The 18,354-nt window shown below is 29.7% G+C and overlaps 3 protein-coding genes across 5 annotated transcripts; 1 reads left to right on the top strand and 2 right to left on the bottom strand.

The window, feature by feature from the left end:
• Window positions 1-3,559: 3,559 nt before the first annotated feature.
• Window positions 3,560-11,276, top strand: LOC149877107 (fos-related antigen 1-like). 3 transcript variants are annotated; one of them, XM_090074639.1, is made up of 4 exons: window positions 3,560-4,123; window positions 4,851-5,027; window positions 5,437-5,544; window positions 10,557-11,276. In XM_090074639.1, the coding sequence occupies exons 1-4, from the start codon at window positions 4,091-4,093 to the stop codon at window positions 10,692-10,694; spliced, it is 456 nt and encodes a 151-aa protein (XP_089930765.1). In that variant the 5' UTR covers window positions 3,560-4,090; the 3' UTR covers window positions 10,695-11,276. The 3 variants fall into 3 exon arrangements, 2 of the variants coding, with proteins under 2 accessions (XP_089930765.1, XP_089930764.1); XR_016448374.1 differs by having other exon boundaries at window positions 3,566-4,123; window positions 5,355-5,544; XM_090074638.1 differs by lacking the exon at window positions 3,560-4,123 and adding an exon at window positions 4,340-4,453.
• Window positions 11,277-11,931: 655 nt separating this feature from the next.
• On the bottom strand, window positions 11,932-15,582 carry LOC145183189 (solute carrier family 35 member E3-like). The gene is made up of 6 exons (XM_090074637.1): window positions 15,193-15,582; window positions 14,786-14,896; window positions 14,600-14,659; window positions 13,344-13,442; window positions 13,089-13,171; window positions 11,932-12,174 (listed from the first exon to the last, which is right to left on the bottom strand). Exons 1-6 carry the CDS (start codon window positions 15,580-15,582, stop codon window positions 11,991-11,993), a joined length of 927 nt encoding a protein of 308 aa, XP_089930763.1. The 3' UTR covers window positions 11,932-11,990.
• A 46-nt stretch (window positions 15,583-15,628) lies between these two features.
• Window positions 15,629-17,033, bottom strand: LOC145182926 (uncharacterized). The gene has a single exon (XM_080058204.2). It carries the CDS (start codon window positions 17,031-17,033, stop codon window positions 15,945-15,947), a length of 1,089 nt encoding a protein of 362 aa, XP_079914330.2. The 3' UTR covers window positions 15,629-15,944.
• Between the last annotated feature and the right edge of the window lie 1,321 nt (window positions 17,034-18,354).

Raw genomic sequence — 18,354 nt, 5'->3', positions numbered from 1 at the left:
TACGTATATAAGTCTAAAAATATTTTATGCCTACTGGATGAATTTCTATCAAAATTGGATTTTTTTTTTCTAGTAGAGCTACTAATTTTGAACCCTGGAAGATAATGTAATCTCTCTAAACAGACTCTAGGTAGGCATAACCACGAATAGAGTGACGTTGTTGCAAATGCTTACTTTTTATTAGTTTCAACAAGGTTTTCTTATATTCTCATATTACCTTATATTTTAAGGGTACCCAGTGGGCGTGCATCGTCCGCGCGGCGTCCGTAGGACGTCCATAAGACGTCCATAAGACGTCCAGACGTCCTTGGGTTGTCCGTAGGACGTCTTGCGGACGATGCATGCCCACTGGGTATTGACATCAAATAAATTAAAGAAAAAAAGTCTTTCTCACGGCAAAAATCCCATTCTAAATCCCATTATTAAGTAATGTATTAGCAAAACTGCCGCTCAGGATTGTTATTCATAAGATGTTAAAACAGTTATATTATAAGTTATCGCGTGCAATCAGTCAAATTGTATCTCATACTCTCAATTACCATACCAAAATAAAATAAATCAACATGAGTTTAGATGTAGTTTTTCTGTGATCATTACTTTGCAGAATGAAATAAAAAAATAGTGGAAATCCATAGCAAAAATAAAAAGTTATAAAATACACAGAAAAAAAAGTAGTAAAAAGAAGCAGCATAACGAAACAAGATTTTATTAGCCAATGTGTATCACATTAGGTCATAGTTCTAGTACGTATGTTTTGTCTGCTTGGTACTGGAGGAAGGAGGACTGGGCTTCTATCGGTAAAAAGGACATGAGCTCGTTTAATATGGCTGTGCCGAGTGGAATTGCAGTAACCATGATTGACAAAATTCATTGACGTTTTTTAGCAGATAGCAAGGGTTTTACATATATCTATAATAGGTAGGTACCTCTAAGTGCACTGATACACTCACTAACTCATTTATCTTACTTATCCTAAACATTTACTGATAAAATACTTTTTGTGAATTGGGTGTCGAGCTTGATGAATTAATTATACCACAAAATTGCAATTTTTAAACAGAAACCGGTTGCTCAGTAAGTGGCATTACTGTGATGAATTACTTTTAAAAAATCAGATCCTATGTAACCTACAATACTATCCAAAGCATTAATAAATATTCTGCTTTCAGCCTTCTTAAGTATAATGTAAGTGTTGCTATCTTCAGCATGGGTTGTCAAAAACTTTTGGACTATCTTGTAATATCTATTACCATGCTCTCATCATCCGTCATGAAAACTCCGCTCATAAATATTCAAATATTTAATTTACATGGTCCGAGCTTGTGAACCCTGAAAAACCTATATTTATGAATTGGTGAATTAATTTGCACTAACAATCTTATTTCTAGTAAAATCATCAAATAAATTTGCTGACGCTCAATTTTCATTTCACCTTAAAAGTAAAAGTATTTCAAAAAATGTTGCTCTTTTCAAAAAAAATACTTTAAAAAAATATTTCTTAAAAAGTGCTAGTATTGAAAATATTAAAGCACCCATGAATGTTTTTCATCCATAAGTTTAGAACGAAATAAGCCACAGAGGTGGTTGAAACAATTTTTAAAATGATATATCTTAAGGTATGTATTACATTTAAATTAAGCAAATTTAAGTTGGCTATAAAAGTTGCCTAAATTCCCTATTTGAGAGACCTGGAATCTTACAATGAAAAAAAATCTATTAAGAACTTTTACACCTAGATAGAAGTTACTCCAAAACAAAAACCAAAAAACTAAATAAATGTGTCTCGATTTCCTGAGTTAAAAGTTGTAAAGTTGTAGAAATAGATAAGACTCGTTATTTCAATAAATTTAATTGAAACAAATAGCACTCCCCGGATTCCCCAGCAGAAATTGAAAATGTTATTAATGTGAACATGTTCACATGTAAAAGCTCGGACTTACTTTAGTAATATTATTTTGAAAATGTCCGACCACATTTTGGTTCTTTTTTAAAAAAAAGTAAAATTTTTAATAATTAATCACAAAAAGAGGAGGCCCTTGTTAAGAATATTTTAAAACTTAGGCTATAAAAAAAATTTATACTTCATCAGGTTCCTAAGGCATGTAAGGTAGCTGTAGAAAGTTTGAGGTTTTAAACTCATACACAACTCAAAAGTTACCATATTTGATAATTGTATACTCTTTTTTTTTTGAATGACAGAAAAATATTTCTCTGCATTACGTCACTAACAACCTTACTGGTTACTTTTTTCTTAATTCAGTTTTATTAAATACATGTAAAAAAACATACCAGAAAATGATATGTAGTTAGCGTAAACGTACCAACACCTTCAATGAAAACTGTAATACGCGTGCTTATTCAAGTATAATTAGAAACGAATTACCAAGGGAAAACATCGGTGTTTGTATAGTCGTTAGGAAACCGATCATAGCGACAAGATTAAGGTTCACAAAATTAGTGCATAGAGAAAAGTTGTTTGTCTTTGGAATAGTAGAAGATATAGCAACCACTTTATCTTATCAAGGTTGCATGGTGACGGTAAAAGTGTTGATATTTGGGATTACTTTAATTTTAACAAGTTTGTGCAATATATATATATACATTGTAACTCGAACAACACGTCTGAATAGAGACGCTAGAGAACTACATTGTTTTATCAGCAGGCGTGCTGATCGTTCGAAACGAATGATGGCAGTTTTAACAGGATACGGCTCTCACACTACTCATATTGGTAGGCTCTCAACTGTAAACTCCAGAAAAAATTCTCGCCCCTACCCTACTATCTCTCATGGGCCGAAATCGATGTAAAAAGATGCATACCTTGCAAATGCCATTTTTTGATGTCTGTTGTTATTGTGGCAGTTTTGTTTTATTGTTTTTTTTTTTGCTTTTTTTATTTGCTTTATATTTGTGTTTGGAATTATTTTCAAAAATATTTTGTTTTAGCATGAAACTCTAAGGAAAAATTATTTAAGAGCCATTTTTCTCGAAGATTAAAAAAACATCCAATATCTTCATTATTTTTTACTATATGGTACTCTAAAAAAGTTTCTTTTTTTTGGAAGCCACTGTATTTTCTGATAATTTTCAATCGAAATTAAAAACTTAATTTTTGACCAAACTTTTGTCTTTTCATTTTGTCGCTGTGTGTTCAGGCCTTTAGTACCAAACAGTTATTGCCTTGTGTAGAAAAGGTCTTAATTCTTAACCGACGATTCTCTTTTCGTAAAACTACTTTCAAAAGTAGTAAAGATTTTGCTTAATGAATTTTATTGGCTAAATTGAGCATGAGAATTTCGAATTTCTGAAAAAATCTAAAAGAAGTCAAAAATGTACTTTTGCAAGTCTGCTACCCGAACGGTTTGTAATACATTTTTAAAGCAGTTGTTCGTTTCTAGTCTCCAGCTCGAACCGCAGATTCCCCGCAAGATTCAAACAGGATATTAGTTGAAGCAAACATTGAAACGCTTTTCATTTTGAAAGAATTAAATAAAGCCGAGCATTTCATTTTGAACTGTTTGCCGCACTCATAAAAGCATCACGGGTGATCGAACATACCGCTAAAATCAATGAGCATGGTTGAAGAAACAACAACTCAAGAAGACAAAAAAGTTTTATGTTTAATAACCGTTTGAGAAACTTACTCAAGTATGTATTTTTTATTTCCAAACTAACGATGGGAATATGCGATAAAATGGCATTCGTTTCGGAAATAATAGCATTAAAAGAAAGAGAAAATGAGGGGGAGACATTAACTAAAAAACACACCCTTGAAACAAGTTGCTTTTGTTACAGAAGCTCCGTGATTTTAATCTCCTTAATCGCTTCAAGAAAAACGTTTTAAAGGGGTTCGCTTGGCTCAAATTGAGCATCCACACAAACTAAGTGTTTGTGTATATGCTTCAGTTACTGTGGTGAGCAAATGATCTTCCAGGTCAGGTCCTAGCGCTTGCTTTATGTCAAATATGTTTGAAGAGCTTTAATTTGCAAACAGAAGAAAATTTCGTTTGCTCATCAGATCTAAACAGCTGCGTCTTCGAGGTCTACTACGACAAAAGCTGCCAATTTCATCAAGCTGATATTTGTTAAAATGATGGATCAAGTTCTTCCTGGATATGCAGAGGTTCGAGAATTTTTAAAAATTTTTTTCTTTGAAATCTCAACAGTGTTCGTCTTCTTATCTTCCTCTTTAACAACACATGTTTTGAAGCAAATTCGTTTCTTAAATTTTTTAAATGTTAAGCTTTTAGAGCGCATAATCCAAAAAATGCATGAACTATTTGTTCAACATCGCGTGTAACCTAAATATAATGGGCTTTAAATAGAAATAACCATTACGAAAAAAACCCTGTCGCTTTCTTGTCTACCTTTTCCCTTAAACATATTAGTACAAAAGAATACAATGTATCACCTTTCACCCCCGATATGGTCGACTAATTTTTTCAACGACACAGTAAGAACCTACTTTTAACTTTCGTGATTTTTTTTATGTATTGATTGTCAAAAAAAAAAACTTAACAGTTTCATTGATTTCCGTTAACATTAATAAAGTTGAAGGTTGTTTGGTGTGCTGTTACCATGAGTCGGAACGTATTATTAACTTTATAGCCTGAATGTGGAGTCAACATGGCTCTCAATGTACTTCGATCTGGTCTGAAACATAAGCTTTCTTTAGAATAAAGTTAAAATTGTCAATTGTTGATTTTTTATTATTTTTGCAACTAAAATTTTTATAACTTTTTAAAGAAAACTTTATTTATATGCGAAAAAAATAGCTATTGTGATTTGTTTCAATAATTAGCAAATTGTACATTTTTAAAAATATTTTTTTTCGATGTTTTACTTGTTAGGAATGCAGGTTATTACAAACTGATCTAAATCATTCGATCGGTGGATATCCATTGGATCAACTCGCTCCAAATTTTGACTTAACTCACCATTTTCCTGTAATCAAACGTGAAAATCTCATTTCGTTTGGAGACCAAGATGGTGTTTCATTATATTTTAGCGATCGGAAAGATGATTTTGTAAGATTGTTTGAATTATTCTGCACAAACTGTATAAGCTCAACTTGTTTATGTTTTTCTTGCATCAGTTTTTTGTTCCAGCTCTTCATGTTTGTTTCTTTTTTTAAAGCTAAAACTGAACCAAAAAACTTAAAAATTCTGATTTCATTAATAAAATCAATAGTTATCAGTTAATACACAAACTATTTATGATAGTTATCTTTATGTTGAATATTAAATATTATATACTTTATTATTGCATTATAAAAATATATTAATAAGTTATTAATTTAATTAAAAACAGAATAATTACTTATTAATAACAAGTAATTATTCTTCTTTTTTCAGTTTTTTAACAGATTTTTCAGTGTTTGTTTGAAAAATGGTTTAAAACAATGCGGTAAATCTCCCTCATCAAATCTTTTCGCAGATAAAACTGGAAGAAGGCGAGCGTAAGAAAATGAGACGAGAACGGAACAAAGTTGCCGCGTCAAAATGCAGAAACAAAAGAAAAGAGCACATCAGGTGTTTAATGAAGGTAAGCAATGAGCGTTATATGCTGAGCATTTACTTCCTGTACGTGTTGCATTAATCTTTAAAATATATTTATAAATTTTAACTGTCATATGTCATTGTCATTGCACGGTAACGTAACTAGACCATTAGAAACCCGTTGAAAGTTCAAATGTTTAGAAAAACCTACAGTTTACTGCAAATAAATAAGCAATATTTTTCGCTAAATTATTGGTGTTTAAAGAATGAACCATTTCATTTTCAACTATTGTTAATGATAGTGAACTCAGCCGCATTTGATTTGTGGAACGTAAAGAACTCTTAACGAGCTTTATTTTTGATGAAATTCTCATCTTTAAGAGACCCTTTCATGTCTAGAGCCCGTTGACTTTGTCAACATTTTCAACTTTTTAGTTACTCTTCTACTATACAACCGTTTTGGTTATTTGAGCTATCATCGCCTTTTTTTCAACATCAAACTTTTTTTTTTACCAAAAGCTTTGTAAAAAAGACGTAGGATTACGTTGCGTGTATTGTATCGGCACTTTAACTGACCTTTCAACACAACTCGTAGCAGATACAATCTGCGCAAAATTTCTTGAGTGGAACAAATTTATCTTCTTTAAGTGACTAATAAAGAAAAATCTTAAAGTGAAGATATCTAGTTTTCATCGGAGTTATGTAAAATTAATATTTTATTATACGAAATATTAATGGTCCACTTACATTTGAATTATAAAATAAAATTCTAGTTATAAGTTTAGCATAATCAAAATTTTAATTGCGACATTTTCTTTGAAAGTGAAAAAAATTAATCAAAAACTGGAGCTTCAAGTTACTTTAAAATCGAAATTTTGCTTTGTGGTATGGAGAGTAGTCTTACTTGATCATTCTGGTTCTTCTTGTAGCATGGAGACTTATCTTACTGGAACGATCCTTCAGGTTCTTCTTGTAGCATGGAGACTTATCTTACTGGAACGATCATTCAGGCCAAAAAATGTTCTGAACTATTTTAATATTCATCCATTCGGCCATTAAAAAATAAGAGGAGGACAGGGCCTTCATACATGATGCAGCCCTAAATACCTGCTAAGGCTCCTCCTCCTTGTAATCGCAGCTCAAGATATTAATTATGAAACTTTTTGATTTCTGTGTTTTTTTTCCTCTAATCTTTTGATGAATTATAATACAGTTTAATTCACCACTATACTTAGCTTATACTTATACACTATTTAGCCTATACTATTTAGCCAAACACTTTTTAGCCTATAATTAGTCGTTCTTTAATTTGATTTAATTTCTTAATTTAATTCAGCACTATTTAGCCTATACTTAGATTATACTTACACACTATTTAGCCTAACACTTTTTAGTCTAAAATTAGTCGTTCTTGGGTGGTTTAGATGATTGGGTAACAAAAGCGGGTAGCGCATTAAATAAAAAGGTATATAAATTTAAAAAAAAAAATTTTATTTACTTTTATATTTAAAAGGTGATAGCACAAAAAAAACTGTTGAGAATTGAGTATTAATTCCACCTACTCCATAAAAGTATAAATTTTTAGCGAAACAAAAATTAATACTTTTATGGAGTAACTGGAATAAGTGAATTAATACTTACAAGGAGTTAGTTCCACCTACTCCGTGTAAGTATTATTTTTTGATTAGTTAAAAGTTAATATTTACATGGAGAAGGTGGAACTATATAATAGAAACAAAAGTGATATTAAAAGAACTGAAATAAAATAAAATTTTAAATAATGCAATAAAAAAAATTCACGAAAGAACCCGATCACGCGAAAATTTTGGTCCGATGGTTAAGTAAATAAATCGGGTAATTTTATTCTCGGGTACTTCTACGGATAATACTTCGGGTAGTTTACATCGGGTAATACCCGACCCGAAGACTTCAGCATCAGGTACCTAAACTTATTAAAATTGTCTGTCTACGGGTACCCTCGGGTATTCGGGTCGGGTTTTCGCTCCCTACATAGATTTCGGTTAATAAACCTTCTATTTACCGTCTGCCTTGAAAAGTGTTTTCAAAACACATATTTATTTCCTGCGCATTATCTTTTGTTGAGTACTTAGGAACTTTTCTTGTGCTTCTGTAGATACTATCATCTTTGGTGAAACTTGTCACCCTGCGACGCGCAGAATACTTTATGTCCACAATACCACTAGTTTCTTTAAATATCTGAATGGTTCTCCATGCACATGGTTTTATCACGTGCTTTTTTTTATCACTGGTAAGATCACTAAAAAGATGTAGAGCACGTTGTTACCACGTTGTTTATTTTCTGAGCTGACTGCCCTTTTTCCTCAAACATTTCGGAGAATTTCAGCAAAAAAGACAAAGTGAATTTCAATTACAGTCATTCAAAATTTTAAACAAGGAACAAACTTTTTATAAAAGTAAAATTATGAATTGAAATGAATTAACAATCATCGCTGTAAAAAAATAATTGAAATGAACTTGTGCAAAACTCTTTCTCAAATCATTTGCAGTTGCAGTGTGTTTACTGCCAGAAAATTAAGTTTATAAAAAAATACTGCAATTTAAATTTTAAGTGTGTTAAACTTTTGACCAGCACTTGCGTAATCTGTAAATTAATTCAAATTCCTAAATTGTGCCGATGCTACCATTTTAGATGCTAAAACGTGTTTAATAAACTTTAATTCAAAATGTCCCAACGAAAGTATGGTATATAAGCAAAGCTATTTCCGCCAATTGTAAAGTTTTCCAGGTAGACAAAAACGGTTCAATTAACATTTTCAATTAGTTCCATTAATCCCTAAGGTATCCTTACATTTACTTACTAGCAAAGTTGACTTTTTTGTGAAATCAAAGTAGTGTCACAATTTTTAAATACTCAAACAACTAAAAACAATTCTTTAGGAATAAAAATACATGGTGGTTTAAAAGTTTCTGACTTCCCTTTGATTTAATCAATTACTACCCACATAAAGCATGGTTGTTTAGAAAATCTGCAATTCTTGCAGGATTCTTGCAGCTTTTGACAAGGATTGTAATATCATCATGTGTAATACCGTCCCACTCCTCCAAAACTCTAGCAATCAATTTGCTGACGGGTTTGGGGTCGTGGTTGACAAAAAAAACTCTCTTGTTAGCCATTGCACAGGTGCTCAATCACGTCAGCTATGCAGTGTGAGGACTTGCATCATTTGGGTAGAGATATTCTTGGAACACCCTGTACATTTAAGTTTTTGGATTTTTTAAGAGTTAGATTGTCTACTTGTGAATATTTAGTCTTACGAGTACAATATCAGTAAACTTAAATCTATCCTGTAAAGCTGAATATTAATTCTTAATTTTTAAAACTTTTGAATGAAAATCTTTTTTCTTTTTGCAAAGTTTTTGATTTTTTGCTTTTTTACTATTACTCTTCCTGTATTTTCTTTCTTTTTTTCTCTATTTACCTTTCTGTATTTATATTTTTGCTATTCTTTTTTCTAATTCTTTTGATAATTTTTATTCTTTATGTTTGTTTGGTATTTGTTAAGGAAACTTTATTTAATTAAAGTTTTCAAATATTTTTGGCTTTCTTATCTCATTCTTTATGCGTATAAATTGATATGAAAATAAAAGCGATTAATTATTCATTTTACTTTCATTTTTGTTCCTCTTTTTTTTTATTTTTAATGACTATTTGCATCAATCATTTAGTTCATATTTCATGGTACCAATTAAAAAGTAATTTTTAGCAATTATATTCTGAAGTATCCGAACTCAAACTTCAGGAAATATGAAATAAACTTTATTAAAGCAAGGATTAAAAAAAGAATTTTTACCGGAGCGACCGATGAGGTTCAATTGGAATTCACCGAACACTTTATCTTAAATTTAAATCAGGATTCAAAGTTGTATGGGGAATTGAAATTACAGATTTATCTCTCCGAGTGTTTTTATTTCTGAGATGAGAATGCTAAAAAAGTGTTACTTTTTATAGCTAAATTCATCCATTTTATACAGAACTCAGGTTATTCCAGTTTGACAAATCAGGTTATTCTAGTTTGGCAAATCAAGCTTACTATGATTTAAATATTGGTAGAATGGATTCCTTACAAGACGAAAAGCATTTAATTCTAAAAGACCAATGAACATGGCGTGTGACGTTACGCAAGACTTTGAAGTTTTGTTTATTAATTTTATTACCGAATGCAGAGCGATAAAGTAAATTTTAACCAAAATATTGAATTTAAAGCCAAGAATCCTAAATAATTTAATGAGAAGTTTTCAAAGTATTGAACATTCGATTTTCGTTAAAATAATTTGACGAATAGCAGCTCATGTAAATACATATAGCGCCAGAGCTAATTCAATCGCTTTCTTACAATCATTTGTTAAGTTCTGATAATTTCATCAGAAAACAAGTATTTAGAAGATCCAGAATGAAATGGGCGAACTGAATCAGTTGTGATAAATTGTATTCTACTGTCACGCATGAGCTTTTTAACATGCAGATTCTATATGTTAATCAACTTTCTTCATCAAAATAAGAAATCTTTGTTAGTTTTAGATTCTTAACTGATCAAATGAACTTAACTTTTTGAAGTTTAACTTAGAACGCCCAATTCATATTTTCTGATCCATTAAACGTTAAATTGAAACGTTAAAAAATTGAAAGCGGATTTAATTAAAATGGAAGTTAATTTAATTTAAACAATAAAATTTAAAGTTCATAACAAAATGTTAAACAGAATTTACGAAACTTAAATATTGATTTTAAGAGGTCCGAAGTCCGTTGTGCGAGAGTTAGAATGCAGTCAAATAGCCAACATCATTCGCTTTTATTGTTAGATTTACTTAAAAACTTTAAAACAATACTTTCCAAAGAGCTAGTAAAGCAATTATTAATGGTATTAACCTTTGAAACACGAAAATCAGGAAATATTTACAGTTGAACAATAGTGCTAAAAGAATAATAGTTACTTCCCCCCCCCCCCCTCTTTTAAACTTTTTTATTTTTTGAAAATAGTTTACTAACGACCAAATTACCTGTTTGATGTTATTTAGGAATCTGATGAGATGGAGTGTAAAAATGTTGATTTACAAACAGAGATCACCTCGCTGCAAGCTGAAATACGCGAACTCGAAAGTATTCTTGACAGTCATACTTGCATAATGAAGTCAAAAATAAAACGCGGGGAATGACCTCCTTTTGGTCATAAGCCGCATTCCTGCGTAATAAACTCTCGAAAGGTTTCCCATGTTAACTGGGCACTTAACATTGACGTAACAGTCAAACATTGACGATGATTAACTTTTATACATATGACGTACTTGTCGATAACACTTAACAAGGGCTCTTCGTAAACAAGACAGTTTTAAATTTTACAATGGTAACTTAGCAACAGTCTCAAGAAATCTATTGAGTCTGGTACCTAACAGTAAAAAAATAAAATACTGAAAATTGCATGCATACTATTGTTGAGTAACATTTCCGAGTATTCAGCAAACACTCTACCATCCTCCATCCGTCATGCTGTTAAACTCGCCGTAGAATTGACTAATATTTTATACACTTTTTTTTAAAAGAAAGATTTTTGACGAACCAGAACATTTCTGCCACTCATTTTCGTAATTTGTGTATTTATTATTTTGAATATTATTTTGATTTTTGTAATAAAGCAAAGTCTAGCGACTACTTTTTAATCAGCAGTTGAATTTATATTTGTATTAAAGTTGTTTTGTACCCTTTTTTTATATAAATATATGCTGTTATCGCTCACTTTATTAAAATAACTATTTCAAAGGTTCAATACCTTCGCAAATATTGGTAATTGACATATAAAGGATGCAAACAAACCTTTGAATTGCTCTAAAACACAAGTTTGTATTTGGAGGTTATTAGGTTAATATAAGCTGTTGCAAAGTTGTTGCAAACGATAGAACAATATGCAAACGATGGAAGCAGTTTATGCAAACGATAGAAGTTTGGGGATAATACATTTATGATGCCTATTAAGACTGTTACTGTTAAACAGCTTAAGTTGAAACTGTTATGTTTTAATTGAAGATTTCATTACCGTAAATTTAACATCAAAGATATTTAAAAACTAAACTATTGTCAATGATGCTACTTAAGAGAGTAGCATCATTGGCAATACGATGTAATGTACAGGGCGGTACCAGTAAGTTCGGACTAATACACCGTAAAAATAAAAACATCATTTTGTAAAACAAATATTTCAGGGGCTAAATTTTAACTAATTACGATTCATTTTCTTAAGTAAATTTATTGGAAAAATGGGAATGCAATTCCATTCCAAATATGACGAAAAACTGCAAATAAACGCTTTGGCTCGAAACTTTCTTTTTGGAGATGTGAACCTGAGTCCATTAAATAAATAGCATTTAAAATCATTACATTTGAAAAAAAAAAAAAAAATTATAATTTAAATTTATATTTTAAATTAATATTTACATCAATTTTTTATTTTAATTATTTTAAACTTGTCTTGAAAGACTGACTTTTTTCGGCTGATCTTGCAGTTTGAAGTGAGTATACATAAGAACGCCTAACAATGTGCTTGAGATCCCGAACATTTGACTGAACATAATGTCATCACGGAAAAGCATATAGCCAAAGAAGAGGGTGGCACAAAACTTTAGATGACCAACCATATTGTATCTACATATTTATTAAGGAGAATTTCTAACAATACCCGACACAAGGAAAGCTTTTTTTCTTCATTTTTTTCTTTAATATATATATATATATATATATATATATATATATATATATATATATATATATATATATATATATATATATATATATATATATATATATATGTTAAATATACAAGTCTGGCCCAAAAGAAGTTTTTTTGTAATAAGTGAAGTAGTTGGGATAACGTACTTGGGACAGCAGGAGGGTTACTTGGGACGAAAACATTCATTTAGTTTTAGCAAATTTGATAGCCCTGGCATTTAAATTGACGGTTTTTTTTTTATTGTTGTTAAGATTTAATTTAATAATTTCAATTAAATAATGATTAAATGCATATACTAGATAAGTAATATATTTATACATATTTATTGCTACAGCGTGCTAGTGTTAGTTAGGTTAACACGCTTGTAATTAAAATTTTAGTAAGTGGAACTAGTTGAGAAAGATTTGCGTTCAGTTTTGACAACTTTACCGCTTCTTGTCAACGTTGTAATTTAAATTTATTTCACTAAAAAAAATATCAGTAATTAGCAAAGTAATTATTGCAGCCATTAAACATTAAATCATGTTTCCATATTTGTTAATTTGGTTGTTTAAGAAGTTTGTAATAAATGAAAACTTGTAAAAAACATTTTTGTTGTACACTGAAATGGAAAAAAAATTAATTTGGCTCGAAAAAAAAACTCCATAGTGGAAAACTCTACCACTGTACCTTGTGTAAAAAATTGAACAATGGAGAGCCCTTCCACTGCTCGTATTACTCGTAACTCGTAACACTTTCAAATAAACTTTTTCACTATAACATTTTTTACCTGCGAAAACTTATACATGTAAAAAGAGAACTGAAAGTGCATCACTATTTGAAAAGATACGTCACTGGAGATAAGTTCCCTATGATCCAAAAGATAGTTAAGTTTATTGAAAAAGCAATGCAACCGCTTATCCCAACAAGAAGCTAAAACCAAAAATTAAGCCAACAAAAAAAAAAAAAAAAAAAAAAAAAAAAAAAAAAAAAAAAAAAAAATTAGAAATTAATGTATATACAGTTTCATCTCTTAAACAAAATCAATTTTAATGTTCAATACTTTCAAATAAAATGCAACTATAAAACAACTTTCATTTCTTACCCAAGTTTGAAGAGGCCACATATGGAAAAAGCCTCCTTCACCATACACTGGTTCAAAAAATGGAATGACAAATAATAGTAGACCAGCTGATAAAGGAGCCTGCAAATGCAAAATACAACAAAAAAGATCTAATTTTTTTAAGAAATTTATTTTAGAGAAGGCCAAGGAGTTTTTCGCTATAGAGCACCATCAATTAAATGAGGCCATCCTTCTTCATTATTTATCAGCCATTATTGTCTTAGACCAGTTCATTTGTTCATTTTCTATATCTTTTGTTGATTTTTAGAACTCTTGCTTTTTTTACTCAAAATAATAATAATAATAATAATAATAATAATAATAATAATAATAATAATAATAATAATAATAATAATAATAATAATAATAATAATAATAATAATGATAATAATAATAATGATAATAATAATACTAATAATAATAATAATAATAATAATAATAATAATAATAATAATAATAATAATAATAATAATAATAATAATAATAATAATAATAATAATGATAATAATAATACTAATAATAATAATAATAATAATAATAATAATAATAATAATAATAATAATAATAATAATAATAATAATAATAATAATAATAATAATAAAACAAAAACATTAAACTATGAAAGCACTTTTAATACTTCATTCTTATATTGGCAATTACTCTCAAACTGTCCAAAACAAGTTCTTTATTTTATTGTAAACCAAAAAGATTGCAAAGGAACTTATGTTAAAATTGTATGGCCTTGTTTCAAAATAACACTTTTTTCCATGTAAAAACTGTCAAAATTTTTTATTTAGTTATATATAGGATGTAATATGCTAAAATAAAAAAAATTAAATTTTTCATCAGAGTTAGAGCTGGAAAAACATTTTCATAAAACAAAGGTCCAGAACTGGTCAAAGAGTCAACTATTTTCTGATGGCTCTCCAATTATGGTTTAAATGACTAGTGTTGGTACTTTACCATAGACATCTATGGTTTAGATAGATGCATCAAACAAGTCTTCAAAGTTAGAGTTTAACCTACTGGTACCTTTCTTGTTGTTTTCTTTTCTATTTTTTACATAAGAAAATATTATCAAGTAAAATCTTTTTAATTTGTTACACATATTTACATAAATTTAATAGCCAATCGTATTGAAAGCACTGAGGGACTCCCAAAAACTCTGGCTAAGCTTCTTAAAAACTTATCTTATTCATTTCTTAAAAAATTTTAAAACAAACAGAAACATTTGATACCTGATAACTCAAAAGTTGCATTGAGTCAATATTCAAATCCTGCTGGGTAGTACCAACCCACTAAAAGAAGCAAAAGCTAATATTAGCAAAGTGCCATTACTTCTTCTAGCAATTGAGAAACTTCCAAAAAAGCTGGAGTACATTTTTTAATTTTCTAAAAATTGACAAACTTGAAACTTGAATTACCACTTGATAGAAAGATGTTACAATCACACCAAAACCAGCAAATAAAGCACCAACCAAGTTAAATTTGACGTCATAATAGGAATTTAGAAAAACACCAACCGTTATAGGTATCTTAAACAAGATTCAAATTATTAAATTGCTTGTATACTTTGTGGAAAATCCTTTCCTTATTCTTCTTTGCTCACCCCCTTCTTCAAATAAGAAAAAATGTACACAATCAAGGTCAAGCTAAAATCAATTTTATGTAAGATTGCGTTTACAACATTAAAAAAAAAACACATTTTACAAAAAAAAAGACAAAGTTTACGTAATTTCGGGCTTACCTTTGTGTACTTCACACAAATAAAGAAACAAAAAATAGATTAAATATTAGAAAAACTAATCAAACTCTGACTAAAAAAACATACCAATGTCAAGATAATCTTCATGGTATATGTTTTTTTGTAAAATGCAACATGGATAATCATTATACAAGGAGTTGTCAAAACTTTAATTAGCTGATAAGTACCCACAGTATTATACTGCAAACTTAAATTAGTGAGAACAACAAACCCACAGAAAGCAAAGGAAAGTGGAAGCATTTCTTTGATTGGAATGTACCGGGGGTTAAACAAGTTGAAAATTGAACAAACTTTCAAACCCAAAGATGTTATAAGAAAGTGTATGCAAGTTAAAGTTATGTTTGGGAAGCCATAGTAAGTGTAAATCCATTTGTTAATCATAACAATACATATGGAAGAACAAATATTGAGAAGAACACAAACTGTTATTATTAAGTTAGAAGCTGTGTGTGCCATGTTTTTGTTTTACTAGGAAGAAAACAGTAAAAATGTTATTTTTAAATTTTTCTTGAAGTAAATAAAAGATTCAATATTGAACTGTTCATTTTATACGTTTCTTGTGCAGAAATTGAAAATGGAAGAAAGATACATTTAAGATGTTTTAAAAAACGCAATAACAAAATAAAAAACTCTTTAAAAATATAACAAAGAAGTATAAATAGGTATATAAATAAATTAAGACTGATAAATATTTTTTCAAACCACATTTAAAAAAAAAAGAATTATCCTAAAAAGATGTCAGTATTAAAGAACAAGTAAAATTTACATGTCAAAGTAAACACAAAAAAGATTCCAAGTTTCATTTATAATGCTGATTACTATGAATTACTATCGAATACTGCTTTGGAAATTTCACCACTTTTCAATGCATCTAAAGCGTTAGTATAATTCTGCAAATCATATGTTTTGATGTTAAGTTTCTCAAAATCCAAATATTTTTCCATATCCTGCACAACAGCAATAGCAGCAGGAAAAGTGTATGGGTTGGCAAGAGAACCCACAATTTTTAACTCTTTGTTATAGATATCAAATGGACTTAAAGAAATGGATAACTTCTTTGGACAACATCCAAACAATAAGAAGGTGGCACCATGTTTGAGCCAGTAAAATGACTGTTCAATGGCTCTAGGTACACCAGTACAATCAATGATAATATCAAAACCCCATTGACTGCTGCTATTCCTCACTGATTCTCTGTAAATATTATCTAGGCCATCTGGATGAACAACTTTAAAACCCAAATTAAGCTCAAGCAATTTAACCCTTTGTCTTTCAGACACCTCAGAAACAACAATATCACGATATCCTTTAAAGTGCAGCAAAGAAGACCATAGCATCCCAATAATGCCACCACCACATATAAGAATCTTTCCATCAGTCTTAATCATTCCTAAATTTGACCAACCTCTTAAAATACAAGAAAAAGGCTCAATGAAAACACCCTTTTGAAGTGGCATTGTAACAGGGATTTTGTACACTAAAACTTCTGGTACTTTGCAATAATTAGCCCACCCACCATTTTTTCCAATGCCAACTGCTAATCCTATTCCTCCATTAACACAGTAGTTTGGTTGGCCACTTGCACAATAATGACAATTGTTACATTGATTGTAAGGATTAACCACCACTTTATCACCAACTTTAACAGTGAATACTTCTTCCCCAATACTTTGGACAATCCCACAAAATTCATGACCTAATGTTAATGCATTATTGGATGCCGGGAAGTCACCAGCTAAAATATGCAAATCAGTACCACAAACTCCAGAATATGAGACTTTAATAATAACATCTTTTTGATGAGAAATCTTTGGTATTGGTTTGGTAACCATAGAAAGCTCTCCTTCAAATAACTGAACTGAATTATTCATATTATCTAATTTTGAAAAGACACATATTAATAGCATTTATATACCCTTAAAAGCATATAACTTCCTTTATGATTATAAAAAATGTCCATGGCTTTTAACTTTACATATACATATATATAAGAATTTTGAAGTTTTGAGACCCTACCTTCCTGTGTTATCAACTGATGAACTTTTATTAAAAAATAATGATAGTTTGATAAGATTTCATTTTTGAAAAAGCTCATTCACAAATTCAAATGAAATTGGAATTCAACACAAACTTTACCCATATAACATAAAAGATTATATGTATACAAGTATATCCGTTATTTCTATGTAAGTTACACTGAGGCATTTTATATATGACTATATGTGAAACGCCTTATTAATTAATTTTTTTTAAATGCATATAAAAATTTATAAGTTTTCATATTTCTAACACATAAAAAAATAAATAAAAAAAATTAGAGAACTTTAGAATTTAAGATCTTAAGCGGTAAGTTGTACTTAATTTAGCGGACCATGAAATCTCTTTCAATCACGTAGTGGATTTCAAATTATTTTTTTTTGTGCGCGAAATTTATAATAAGAGTTTGAAAATACTATACCACCGGGATAAACAGATTGAGAAAAAAAATCGATATTGAACTTTTAATGACACCACTAAACAATCAAGAATTATTTTATAAACTAAATGTAAGGAAACGCTGTGAGGAGATCCAGTGATATCATTCCATGTGTGTGCTCTAAATATGTTTCTCAAAATACTATAACTCAAGTCATAGGAAAATAAAACAAGCCACGTATTTTGTGGTTTGTTTGTTGTTTTTTTTTTATCTTTTATTTCTTCGTCAAAAATGATGGCCAGAGAAAGAAGAAGACACGAGTTCGATTTATCGCCGAACCCCGCTTTAGGCTTTTAAGCCTAAATTTATACTTAAAAGTATTGACAATCGTTTCAAAAAATACAGATTGTAAAAGCGTTCAAAAATTATTAAAATTTACAAAAAGGTAGCAGTAAAGAAATTATTTATAACTTAGAATAAAGTTTTGTAAGTAAGTTCTAAAAACGATGTTTGTTTCAGCTCGCTTTTAAAATTGCATTTTGGAACAAGTTTATTTTGAAAATCTTTTACAGTATCTTTGTTTTTAAGTTAGTCTTTGGAACCCGTATTTCGCTTTAGTAATGGAGCGGCCATCAACGTTTAAGGATATTAAGTAGGCGAGTCAGAAGCGCGTAAGTCTTGGCTCTTTCTGCAACAAATACAACTTTGAAAAAAGGTTTTTTTTTATTATTAACCTTTTCTAACAATCCTACAGTTACTTAATTATAAGTCGCTAACATACAATAAAAACAAATGCTCCAAGAATGGAGCCT

This window comes from Hydra viridissima, unplaced genomic scaffold (assembly GCF_058129835.1).
Source record: "Hydra viridissima isolate aposymbiotic clone 2 unplaced genomic scaffold, HvirCarnegie_v1 scaffold_17, whole genome shotgun sequence".
In the NCBI taxonomy this organism is placed as follows: domain Eukaryota; kingdom Metazoa; phylum Cnidaria; class Hydrozoa; order Anthoathecata; family Hydridae; genus Hydra; species Hydra viridissima.
The sequence above is the reverse complement of the archived record's forward strand: the minus strand, read 5'-3'. Positions and strand labels throughout refer to the sequence as shown.

Excerpts from the sequence above, each read along its gene's own strand:
- LOC149877107 (XM_090074638.1), top strand. The coding sequence starts at position 4,403 with ATGTATCACCTTTCACCCCCGATATGGTCGACTAATTTTTTCAACGAC. Across the intron at positions 5,028-5,436 it reads GCGATCGGAAAGATGATTTT|ATAAAACTGGAAGAAGGCGA; the intron begins GTAAGATTGTTT and ends ATCTTTTCGCAG. Across the intron at positions 5,545-10,556 it reads ACATCAGGTGTTTAATGAAG|GAATCTGATGAGATGGAGTG; the intron begins GTAAGCAATGAG and ends GATGTTATTTAG.
- LOC145183189 (XM_090074637.1), bottom strand. The coding sequence starts at position 15,582 with ATGGCACACACAGCTTCTAACTTAATAATAACAGTTTGTGTTCTTCTC. Across the intron at positions 13,443-14,599 it reads TGCAACTTTTGAGTTATCAG|GCTCCTTTATCAGCTGGTCT; the intron begins GTATCAAATGTT and ends TTGCATTTGCAG. Across the intron at positions 12,175-13,088 it reads GGGAACTTATCTCCAGTGAC|ATACAATATGGTTGGTCATC; the intron begins GTATCTTTTCAA and ends ATAAATATGTAG.
- LOC145182926 (XM_080058204.2), bottom strand. The coding sequence starts at position 17,033 with ATGCTATTAATATGTGTCTTTTCAAAATTAGATAATATGAATAATTCA.